We start from the raw sequence: 11,205 nt of genomic DNA on the forward strand, positions 1-11,205 counted from the left end.
ATGTGGTAAGACAAAGATTTTTATTGCACCTCCCCTTGCCCCCGGTTGCAGAACATTCAAGATCAGCTGGAGGACATGATGGAGGACGCCAACGAAATCCAGGAGGCGCTGGGCCGCAGTTACGGCACGCCCGAGATAGACGAGGACGACCTGGAAGCGGGTCGGTTTCAAAAAACACCACCGACTATTTTCAACGTCACTTTTATTAACAGAGTTTCTTGTCAGATTTGTGTACTTTTCACTAAAGGAGGAGGAGGAGGAGGACTGTTTTGTTTTTTGGTAGTTATTCAATTTGGTTTTGTTTTTTAACCAGGTTACTTGAACAAAATGACTTAACTTGCAATCTAAATTGTGTAGTCTCCTTTTCAAATTCAATTTTCTGTTAAATTTTAAAATAATCATTTTATTAAAAGTATTAGAATCAGTGTCATTGCTGTGATGAAAAAAAATACAGTATGGCATGCAATAAGACCCCACACCTATTTTCAACTTAGTTGAATTGAAACATTTTTCTAAACTAAAAAGTAGTAGTTTTTTATTATTCAATTTTAAAACTATATATATTTTTAAACTAATCTGTTAAACATCTTTAAAACTACAAACTAGTGTTTTACCTTTTGAAAACATTAGGATTAATTATATATACTGTTCAGTTTTTTTATTTAACATATTCAGAACATAAAATGTGGCATTTTGTAACTGCACTTGATTCATGTGGTAGTTTATTTTTTCAATGTTATTTGATTTTGTCATTTAATTTGACTCCAAATTTCTTTTGTAAATGACAAACAAAAAAAGTTAGTATTTTCTATCAACATACATTTTTCAACTTTTTTTTTTTTTTAAATCAGCATGAAATAATGACACTTGGCCATTTAGCAGAAGATTTCTGTTCACCTGAACTGAAATTGTTAAGTGAAAGCTCACCGAGCGTTTGCGCGGTCGACAGAGCTGAGCGCCTTGGGAGACGAGTTCCTGATGGACGAGGACAGCTCCTACTTGGACGAGGCGTCCACTGCGCCGTCCATCCCCGAAGGCCTGCCCGCCGCCAAATCGACCCGGGTAGCCCGCCGCCACCAATATTCAAACTGGTGCCACTTGTTGCGCTGCTGCCATTCACGCTTGTTTTCTTCTTGCTTTGCAGGACGGCATCCTGGTGGACGAGTTTGGCCTTCCTCAAATTCCCGCCACATAAACACAGCCAATCCTTTTTCACGCATCATACCCCTCCCCTCTATTTATCCAAGTGACACTCCCTGCCTTGGACTAACCAAAAAGATCCAATCGCTATCCCATTCTTCTTCTTTATGATTGTTATATTCATGGAAGGTGGACTAACCCATCTCTGATCTCGCAGTACACAATAAAAAGTATTTTTCAAACAATGCCGTACGTCGACACATTGTCGTGTTTAATTGGCGTTTTTTTCTGCACGCTTCATAGTTCCAATGCTTTGGGCTATACAGCACAAACAGAAATAGTTGTAATCATAGAGAGCTTTGGTTTGTTTTTTCCCCCCACGTCATCACCAGTTGAGTCTGTAGCTGTGGGGGAAGATTTTCTGGTGGAGGTAATTGCTGATGCTGGCCTTGCTGCGCAGTTGCTCAAATTCGTAGAAGGGGATCTGGAGCGTAGGAGGAGGCAGGACCTTAATGAACGCAGCAGGAAAGGAAATGTCCTGTAGGGGGGGAGTGAGCGCACCTGCACGACCTGGTATCCCAGCAGCCTGAGGTGGCGCTGTTTGATGCTCTCGCTGCCGAGGAGCCGTCTGCTGTTGGTGCTGAACCGCCGCTGGCCGTCGATGCACAGCGCGATCCTGTCCGCGCGCGGGCGCGTGACCAGTCACACGGCAGATAGCGACACACAATGTTAAGTTCACAGCCAAACCAATTTCAGTCCAATTCCTTCAAGTGGCCTGGGGGCGGGATCGCTCAAGGTCAGAAAAAAAAAAAAATCCATTGATTTTGCGCATTATAACTAGCCGTGTTTTTTTTAATTTTTTTATATACATGCAAAATACAAATCTAAGATGTTTTCTAACTTTTGTATTGTTTTAAATTAATGTCATCAAATATAAAAATAAAAAATAAAAAAAAAGCAAAACCCATTTTTCAGTTGCATGTTGAATACAACTTTTACAAAAATAAAAATTTCCATACATACTTTAAATTACCTTATTTTTTTGACAGACATTTTCATCATACAATGCAATTTCAAATGTATTTTTTCTGTTGTATTTTTTCAAGCATTTAAAATAAAGTAACATCTGGGTTCATTGCACTAACTACAATAGCAAAACAAAATCTATTGAATTTTAGATGATTAATAAAGATGAAACTTTTTTCCACTTGCTACCCATTCATGTTAAATAAAAACATTTGTTTAACTCCCTCGCTACCCATTCTTTTTTTAATTCTCGGAATTAAAAAATGTGAAATTATAGGTTGAATATTTAATGCAAAGCATTTCACTCACTTCCCAGACGGGAAATTAATTTTGCAGTTCAATTCATGTTACCTTCAATTTTAAATCAGACATTTGTTGTATGAATTACATTTAATCTTTTCTTTTTTTTTTTTAATGGAAACAAAGTAATACCCAATATTTTCCAGATACGGAAAAGGGTGCACATGTATTTGAGGGCGGCCGTTATTTCTTGGTGTCTTCGATGCGGGTAGAGCGTTTACGCACCTCTTGAAGACGTCCTGATGGCTGGCGGGCAGCACGTATCCTTCCTCGTCCAGCTTGATCTCCACATCTGCACGCACAATCGTGCCTCAAAACCACGTCAGGCTTTTCGGAGGCCAAACGCGACCTTACCCAGCGTGTAGCAGTAAGGCGTCAAGACTTTGGAGGCGAAGTAGGAGCGAGCTCCGAGTAGCTCCACCAGGCCGGCCTTGACCGAGTTGTACAGCTGCGGCTCCACCGCCGTCTCCAGGGAGCGTCCCGGCATCAGGAAGGACTTGACGCGGTACTTGGGGAGCAGCTGGGGGCCCTGAGGACATGGCGCACAGTGAAGATTTCCATGTAGGCGGCATACTAGTCGGGCCTGGATAAGTGAGGCACCGGCACCCGCCTTTTACGCGGCTTGCAAAAGAAGGGATTGATCCACCATTTCCCAGTGGGCTTTTGTGTGCTTTCTTTCTTTTCACATCCGGTGTACAATTCTATGACAGCCTGTTTAGGCGGCACCTTGCGCCTGTGTCTCCCAAATCGGCGACATCCATTATGTTGTAATAGCATTTAATGAAGTAAAATCCCCAATCAGATGAAAATACAACTCGTACCCGTCTACACAGCCCTACCTCATAGAAGGGACACTCCAATTTGACAGTCATGTAGAGTTGAGTCAGCTGCACCAGGACAAAACGGTCCATGCCGTTCCTTTCCTCTGAAACACGACAAATGGCTTCAGATGTTGAGACAACTCTAGCTCACTTTTTCCCACCTGTCAGGTCAGGTCAGGTCAGGTCAGAAATAATCATTCTCTTGGCACAGAACCCCAGCTCTTCATGGAAACGGTCTTGCTGGTGATTGATTTTTTTTTTCAACGTATTTATAACGGCTGTCAATCAAACAGATTTTTGCGGGCTGTTCTGCTCCCCGTCCCCCGTAAATAGCAGGGGACCACTGTGCTGCCCCCTGGTGGCCCAGGTGTGCACAGCAGAAGGAGCAGCACAATGCCCACCGAGTTATCATGAAGCACTTTACATTGCAGTTGATCATGTTGTTACTGGACGCCAAATAACGTGTAATCCTGTCAAGTGCTCCTCTTCTTATTGAAAAACACCTACATTTAGTTGGTGTTTTTTGGGATGCTGAAACTTGGCATTTCTATCCACTTTGATAGGGAAAGATGAGAATTTTCCCATGCAGCGCCCCACGCGGCAAATGTTGCATCCGTTTGCGATGGGACTCACCTTGCAGCTGCTGGAGGAAGAAGTTGCTGAACACCTTGGAGACAAAGTTGACGGGGAACCTCTCCACCAGGATGCACGAGTGCAGCAGGCCCAGCAGCGTGCGGGGCTGGAACTGCGAGAAGCGCGTGCGCAGGACGCCCTCCACCTTCCGGAAGAGCGCGCCGGCATTGGGCGGCAGGTAGGCCAGCTTTCCAAACGGCGCCATCTGCCGCGCCACCTGCCCCGTGTCGTAGCCGTCGGCTCGGTACACCAAGCTCTCGGCCACGGCGTCCAGCACGGCCGGCGACAGGATGTTCCTGCGCCCCAAGAACTGCGTGGCCCTGGTGAGCGTCTCCGGGTGGCACGTGAAGGCCGAGGCGGACACGCGGCGCTCCAGCGCCTCCACCAGGTAGCGGTCGCTGTGGCCGAAGTGCATGAGGGCGGAGAGGACGCCGGCCAGCTGCTCGTCGGAGAAGCGGGGCAGGTGGCGCGCGGCCCGTTTGCACAGCTGGATCACCAGCGGCGTGGCCTGGCTTTGGTCCAGGTCCAGCAGAGCGCCCAGCAGCCCGCTGACGGCCGCCTCGTCCATGGAGGGCGTCGCCGTCACGGCGTGGGCGTGCATGGCATTCAGGAGGTTGCGGTATTTCCCGCCCACAGCGGCGCCGTCCCGCAGGAGCTGGTATACGGCCACCAGTTCATCTAAGCTCCAGCACGAGGGTCCCGCTTTCTGGATTTGCTCCATTACCTCGGCCAGCATGGCGCCCGCGGGGCCCTCCGCGGCCAGCGTGGCCCGGCCCAGGGCGCACAGCTGGGCCACGCTCAAATTGCCGCGGTCCAGTCTCTCCTGGCTCTCCGACAACAGACGCACCTACAAGACGCAAAAGGGCTGCAGATTACAGGTGCAACAATTCATCCGGAACTCATGATCAAAATCACCCATTACCATTTTCATCATCAACGGATCGTTTAGAGACCTTGCAAGTTCAGCCTCTCAACACTAAATATTCTCCGATTTCTGTCGCCCTCCACGAGAACAGGCTGATTACTTTCCAAGTAAGACATTTGTCAAAACTCCTTGAAAAGGAATCAACATTTTTGCAGATTTTTTTACGATGTTACGGTAGGTCAAACAGGAACTGAATCACATCAATTTGCACTTGTCCATTTTCTGCACTGCCAACTCGAAATGATGTCCTGTTTTTAAATAAGGGATGGAAATTTTTTTTTTAATGTAATAATTGATCAATTACTAATAAATGACATAACATTTTTCATTGGTTACTACACCTATGATGTTGTGACGCTGTTCATCTGCAATTGAAATTTTGGATGGCAGCAAAACCTATGGCCAGCCACTCATGAAAACTAGCTGCACAAGCCCACACGCTACGTGACACCAACTCAAACGTATATTGTCCACAATTACATACAAGTGCCCTATTGAGAGCCAAACTACCATTTTCAGAGTTACCGCTTGGTTACCGCCGAAAGGTGCCCAACTTTGAAAATTCCCACCATCAGGGTGCTCCAAGGGTCGATGTAGAGACGCGTGCACGCCAGGAGCGCCGACACCAGAGCGGAATCGGACAAAAGGCGCGAGTCGCGCTCTAGCTGCAGGCACAGGGCTCGCACGGCGTCGTCCTCCAGCACCGAGGGGTCCCGCAGGGAGGCGTTCTCGCCCTTCTCGCGCTCCAGGTCGGCCACGCGATGGAGGGCGGCGGCCGCCGCGCCGTCCGATACCACCGCCGCCGAGCGCAGCAGCTTGAAAACCTTTGGAGAAGAACCAAACGCCAATTGAGTGGACGCTCACTTCAACTGATCACCGTAATTTCAATGTTCAACTGTATTCGAATGTGAATTTAATGTAATTTAAATTGTCATTAGATTTAAACTTGAAATTGATTTAATTTAATTTGATTGTGAAAGTTAGCTAATTAAGTTTTAATGTGGATTGAATCTGTGAACTAAATTGATAAGCAGTCAATGTAATTTTAAAAGTGAATATACGTAATGCAAATGTGGATTTAGTTACATTTGATTTGATAATTTTATGTATTTACATATGAATATGAATAACAATAATTTGAAGTTTCCTTCAAAGCAAATTCAATGTACTGTAGTTTAAATTTGAATTTAATGTTAACTTAATATAATTTCAATGCAAATTTGTCATTTAAAAGCAAATTTAATGTCATTTGACTGTGGCTCACGTGTAATTGAATAACATTTGTCGAACACCTTGGACGAAGACGAGCAGGAGCTCAAACGCCTGAGGAAGTCGCACTCCTCTTCGTCAGCGTCGGCAGGACCGTGCCGCTGCGTCAGACGGAGCCTGGGTGCAGAGTCCGCGTGCGGCCCGGCGAAGGACGGCTCCCGGACGATGGCGGTCAAGCTCCTGGTGCCTCGGGACAGCTGGAGCCGGCGGCAGCCCCCTCTGAGGATGCAGCGCCCAGCGGACACGCATAGGCAGGCCGCGCACAAGGGCCGGAACGCCGTGAAGACGGAAGCGGGGAAAATCCCCGCTGGAAGTCTCCGGACCAGCTTCAACGCCATGACCTCGGTCTCAATGTTGGGACACTAGAACACACAAAGAACGATCCAAAGTTACGTTTATCAGTGGGATGGAATTTCAGTATACGAACAAATCCACTGCAGCGTTTTAAACGTATTACAAAACAAGGTTTTTAAACATTTTTAAACACAAACAAAAATCCCAAGCGTAGAATGCATGGAAAATGCTGTTCAGATTTCTCAGTTTCTGAAGCGTTGGGACGGGTTGTGACCCCTGATCCAAATGAAGCTCCTCAACTCACTTCAAATTGTTTCCTTGGTACCACCATCTTAGCTTGAAAAGAAAAGAAAAGGCTAACAGGTGAGTTTTTCAGTTACCCTCAGAGGCTGGGTTCCAAAAACAGTATACTATACGTCCTGTTATCCCTTCATATATGTTCATATATATCAGCGCTATTTATCATAGCGACAAAAACCAAATCATAAAAACGGTAGTGGTTTGGCGGCTGTAACTGATTCATGACATTTTAATTCATTGTGAACAAAAATCAACTCGCAAGTCCAGGTTCCCCAGTTTCGAGATTGGCGAGCCCTAAGGTTAGCAGCCACGTGGTAAGTGGAAGCAGTGCACGTCAGCTAGCGACGACGAATAAACGTTGAAGTGAAAAAAAAATATTCATCCTCCCTTGGACACAAAAAGTTTGAGAGCCGCTGACCTGGGCAACCTTCAAGCTAGCTGTTAGCCACTTAGCCACTAGCTTCGAGCCGACACGGAAAAAGCGGATGCCAAGCACTTTCAAAGACTGACACTTACTTAGAAAAGTGGTTAAGAAACAACACTTCTTAGGTCTACATTATTACATACCTTCGCACTCGAGTCACCCGGAGAAAAGCGAAGACGAGAAGTGATCCCGGGCAGGCGGGCGGTGAAGACTCGTCTCGTAACGTGGTTCGGTTCCGTAACAGTGCTTGGTGCATTCACGGGAGGTTGGTTTTTCTGACTATTGGGCTAGTTTCCGCCAGTAACACGGTAGTCGTACGTAAAAAATCGAAATGTTTAAAATCGAATCATTGGGCTAACTGAATGAATTGAACGTTTTTGTCAAATGTAAACAGTTATGGTAGTGTTCCGCCCCCACGCAACACACCTCTTTGTATGGAAACGTTTCAACACAAGAGGGCGACAAACGTGATTGAAACTCCCATAGGGATAGTCGATATACGACGGGACAAATGTACGATACCCCGAGGTTACGAACGGAACGGTGCAACGTCTCTTCTAAAAGTATATTTACAGTCATTTAATTACTGCATTTGCGGATGATGCGCTTTCCGATGTACGTAAACGTCAATCTCGTTCTTCCCTGTAATAGTTTATTTTTAATTCACAGGCAGCTATTATGTTTTATTTCCATAGCCTCTAAGTCTACTCTCTATCAAGTCTTGCGTAAAGAAATTTTACATAACTTTGGAAACGTCTCTTCAACATTATAGGTTTAAATTATGACACAAAATGCTCTCCATTTGATTTTGTGTTTGCGCATCCCCCTCCCACCCGTTTTTTGTGGCCTTGCGCAGACATGACAAGAATGAAAACTGGTGAGATGAACCAACATTAAGCGCACCATTTATTGGGAGTTGTTGCTTCAGGGAAGCACATAGCACAAAAAAATCCAACATAGAGAGGGCTTTATATTATAAAAATGCAAACAACAAGTCCTCTTGACCCCGATAGTGCGTCCGACAACAGAGAATTATTGCTTGGGCGTGCTTTACAAAACGGTTTATTAGACAAGAGTTGAGATTGGCAGTACAGCGGTCATAGCTAACACACAACGTGGAAAAAAAAAAAAAGAAAAAAAGAATCCGCTGCCTTTGTTTTGCTTTGGCTTTAATCGTCCTTATCCTTGGCGCCGTGCTTGAGGATGCGCGTGAACTCCACGTAGTTGAAGTTGCTCTTCTTGTCGATGGGCGCCTCGCGGAAAAGCTCGTCCACCTCGTCGTCCGTAAAGCGGTCACCCATCGTCGTGAGCAGCTCCCTGAGGTAATCCTCGGGGATGAAACCTGAACGAAACACGGCCGGCAATTCAGTTTTTGTCCACGTTACTACTGCCCCGAGGGGTTTCTCTTTGTCGTTGTACCTGTTCCCTCTTCGTCAAAGCAGGCAAAGGCGTTCCTGATGACGTCCTCGGGGTCGGTGCCGTTGAGCTTCTCTCCAAACATGGTGAGGAACATGGTGAAGTTGATGGGCCCGGGAGCTTCGTTCATCATGGCCTCCAGGTAGTCGTCAGTGGGATTCTTCCCTGTGAAGCGCACGCACGCACGTCACGAGATGGCACTTAGGTGACATTTACGCCCAGCGGCCAACGGAGACAAACAGCTGCTGGCGGAACCGGTTTTCAAAGAGCTGCTGCCGCTTACGATCCAGCGCTGACAAAAACTTACAAGTTACTTCATGAACAAGATGATATTTGTGTGCTCTTGTCCAACGCAAAGGAAAAAAACCAGTCATCTCCAAAGCGTGTTGATGTAACATCAGGAAATTGTTGTTGCAGTTTGAAGTTGTGGGTGATAAATGAAAAACATTCGGAGTAACAAATATCGTTACTCTTCAATGAAAAGCATACATCTCCAAATGATTGGAGGTTTTCTTTTCGCCCTGAAACTCCAAAAAGGAACACACATCTCCAGACCCCACCCCCTCCCACAGAACCACATTTTTTGGCTAATTCTTTTTTATTCAAAAAAATGTGGCCACCAGTGACCAGCGATATTTTAAAAAATACAAATCTGAAAAGCACGTTTGATTTGGAAATGATGCGCAGCACTGGGACGGAAGACGCGAGAAAAACGTTTTTTCGGGGCGCACGCGAGCACTCACCGAGCGAGGCGAGCATGTCGTGGAGGTCCTCCTTGTCCACGAAGCCGTCGCGGTTCTGGTCGATCATGTTGAAGGCCTCCTTGAACTCCTGGATCTGCGACTGGTCAAACATGGCGAAGACATTGGAGGTGGCGCGCTGGGGGCGCTTCTTGGTGGTCTTCAACTTTGTCCGTTTGCTCGACATCTTGGCGCTTTCGATCCCTGCGCCGCAAATTCAAAGGCAACACGTTGAGAGACGAACGACATCGGCTCCCGATCGTCATTTCTGAGATGGCGTCAAGCGCCGTTGCCGGTGCATCCCCCGGCGGCGCTATAAATGGAAGTGTTGGCCATCTTTCTAGATGGCTGCCTGGTGGCGGGAGCCAAGTTAACGATGTGCGCACGGATGCCCTTATGAGGCCACGACTCCAATGTGGACATGTAGCATTCCCAGACGCCGGTGGAAAAATGTGGAATGAGCTGCAACAGGCTCAGACAGGACCGACGTGATCCAATGGCTTGTTATGGTGCTCTCATTCAACTCCAAGGCGTTAGTGGAACCATTTGAATCACCTTGTATAATAGAAAACTGCACAATTAAGGTTGACACATTTGGATAAACATTTTGTGCTCATGACCTGCTTTTGTCTCAAGAGTTCTTTGAGTGACAACTTGATGTGGTTGAATATCCTCATTGTGAGCAACGGCCACAATATTAGTGCTGCAACCAACCCCCTCCGCACAAGACACAATCAGCAAAATTGGTTATCATTGATTTCCCAAGTAAAAGTAGAGGTTTGCACAATTCTTCTTTGGATTAAACACCGAAAGTGATTATCAAAGTGCGTACGAGCTCGCATTGTGAACGTTTCACAGCTCACCTGTTTTCTGGGTTTGTTTGCGTGAGCGCCAGGGCACTTTGATATCAATGCCAATAGGCAGCAGGGGGCAGTTGCTACATAAAATGTCAGGCCTTTGGATGGCTGGAAACGGGTGGATTAATCACCTTATTCGCCCGAATATCGTGTTAGACTAGTGGAGGCACATATTCCTGCTAAGAAGTGTTTTGACTTCCGTTTTGATTATTTCAGCAGCAAATACCACTCAGTTCGGCTCAATTTTGTCTAAACAATCGTTACTCTGAGCTACTTCTACATTTTGTGACTATCCCACAAGAAATTGTGCCTCTTTTAGTGAATATGCCAAGATATTTCCCGACATTTTATAAATATTCTCTTGTTAAAGAATTCAAAATGAGGTCAGCTCTTGGTCTAGGCGTGGACAAAAGCACATCTACTTACTTATGCAATCGTACACACACGAAAAAGGATCATTCAGCTCTCTCTTAACGCGACTTTTGTCAATTAGGAAGAGGCAAAGACAAAACGACGCAATTGCCAAGCAGAATGGAATGCGGCCCGGCCCGGTAGCCACACATACAACACGTTACAATAACTTCGATGAGGAATTCACACAGAGAAGCGCATACCCAAGTATGACAAATAATATCCACGTTTAAAAGGCAATTCCTTTGTCTGGCATGTCGTGTTATTTGCACATGATGTCGAAACCAAGCGAGTGACGGCCGCTGCCAAGAGCTAACGACAGCTAGGTGGCTAACCGTCCCACTTTTGCTTTGTTTTTGGCTTCGTCCACACACCAAAGCAAAGCTACTTTCCGCGACTTTATATGCGCAGTATTTAACAATGAGGACGACAAGATAATAGAGCGGAGGTTAAAAAAAATGCAATATTTACCTGACGACAAGAAGCAGAACCGTGTCAGCTTAACTCAACGTCGCAGCTCGTCTTCTCGCAACCACCGCCCTTCACTTCCTGACTTGTCATCTTAGTGTAGGCCAACCGTTCGGGATGTACCAACTACAAAACAAAACGAGGGTGTGTGGCGCAGTCATGAACATGTTACGACTCGTGA

General features: G+C 46.1%; 3 protein-coding genes across 3 annotated transcripts in view; 1 reads left to right on the forward strand and 2 right to left on the reverse strand.

Annotated features, from left to right (window-relative positions):
• The window catches only part of chmp5b (charged multivesicular body protein 5b), a 3,438-nt gene extending 2,053 nt beyond the window's left edge, over positions 1-1,385 (forward strand). Inside the window, exons 6-8 of the mRNA XM_086020714.1 lie at positions 52-160; positions 950-1,062; positions 1,145-1,385. Of these exons, the coding sequence (XP_085876840.1) occupies positions 52-160; positions 950-1,062; positions 1,145-1,195 (273 nt within the window). The 3' untranslated portion in view covers positions 1,196-1,385. The remainder of the gene's footprint in view (positions 1-51; positions 161-949; positions 1,063-1,144) is intronic.
• fastkd3 (FAST kinase domains 3) lies at positions 1,386-7,578 on the reverse strand. Its single transcript, XM_086020679.1, has 9 exons — positions 7,276-7,578; positions 6,138-6,476; positions 5,415-5,669; positions 3,921-4,767; positions 3,306-3,391; positions 2,821-2,995; positions 2,692-2,758; positions 1,702-1,816; positions 1,386-1,624 (listed from the first exon to the last, which is right to left on the reverse strand). Exons 2-9 carry the CDS (start codon positions 6,450-6,452, stop codon positions 1,526-1,528), a joined length of 1,959 nt encoding a protein of 652 aa, XP_085876805.1. The 5' UTR covers positions 6,453-6,476; positions 7,276-7,578; the 3' UTR covers positions 1,386-1,525.
• A 442-nt stretch (positions 7,579-8,020) lies between these two features.
• myl12.1 (myosin, light chain 12, genome duplicate 1) lies at positions 8,021-11,150 on the reverse strand. Its single transcript, XM_086020715.1, has 4 exons — positions 11,028-11,150; positions 9,292-9,492; positions 8,552-8,713; positions 8,021-8,474 (listed from the first exon to the last, which is right to left on the reverse strand). Exons 2-4 carry the CDS (start codon positions 9,473-9,475, stop codon positions 8,302-8,304), a joined length of 519 nt encoding a protein of 172 aa, XP_085876841.1. The 5' UTR covers positions 9,476-9,492; positions 11,028-11,150; the 3' UTR covers positions 8,021-8,301.
• Between the last annotated feature and the right edge of the window lie 55 nt (positions 11,151-11,205).

Source organism: Filicampus tigris, chromosome 21, assembly GCF_054856515.1.
Source record: "Filicampus tigris isolate MCC_2025a chromosome 21, RoL_Ftig_1.0, whole genome shotgun sequence".
Taxonomy (NCBI): domain Eukaryota; kingdom Metazoa; phylum Chordata; class Actinopteri; order Syngnathiformes; family Syngnathidae; genus Filicampus; species Filicampus tigris.

Excerpts from the sequence above, each read along its gene's own strand:
- fastkd3 (XM_086020679.1), bottom strand. The coding sequence starts at position 6,452 with ATGGCGTTGAAGCTGGTCCGGAGACTTCCAGCGGGGATTTTCCCCGCT. Across the intron at positions 5,670-6,137 it reads CCTGCTCGTCTTCGTCCAAG|GTTTTCAAGCTGCTGCGCTC; the intron begins GTGTTCGACAAA and ends TCTTCTCCAAAG. Across the intron at positions 4,768-5,414 it reads ACCCTTGGAGCACCCTGATG|GTGCGTCTGTTGTCGGAGAG; the intron begins GTGGGAATTTTC and ends TGCGTCTTGTAG.
- myl12.1 (XM_086020715.1), bottom strand. The coding sequence starts at position 9,475 with ATGTCGAGCAAACGGACAAAGTTGAAGACCACCAAGAAGCGCCCCCAG. Across the intron at positions 8,714-9,291 it reads CGACATGCTCGCCTCGCTCG|GGAAGAATCCCACTGACGAC; the intron begins GTGAGTGCTCGC and ends TGCGCTTCACAG. Across the intron at positions 8,475-8,551 it reads CTTTGACGAAGAGGGAACAG|GTTTCATCCCCGAGGATTAC; the intron begins GTACAACGACAA and ends TGTTTCGTTCAG.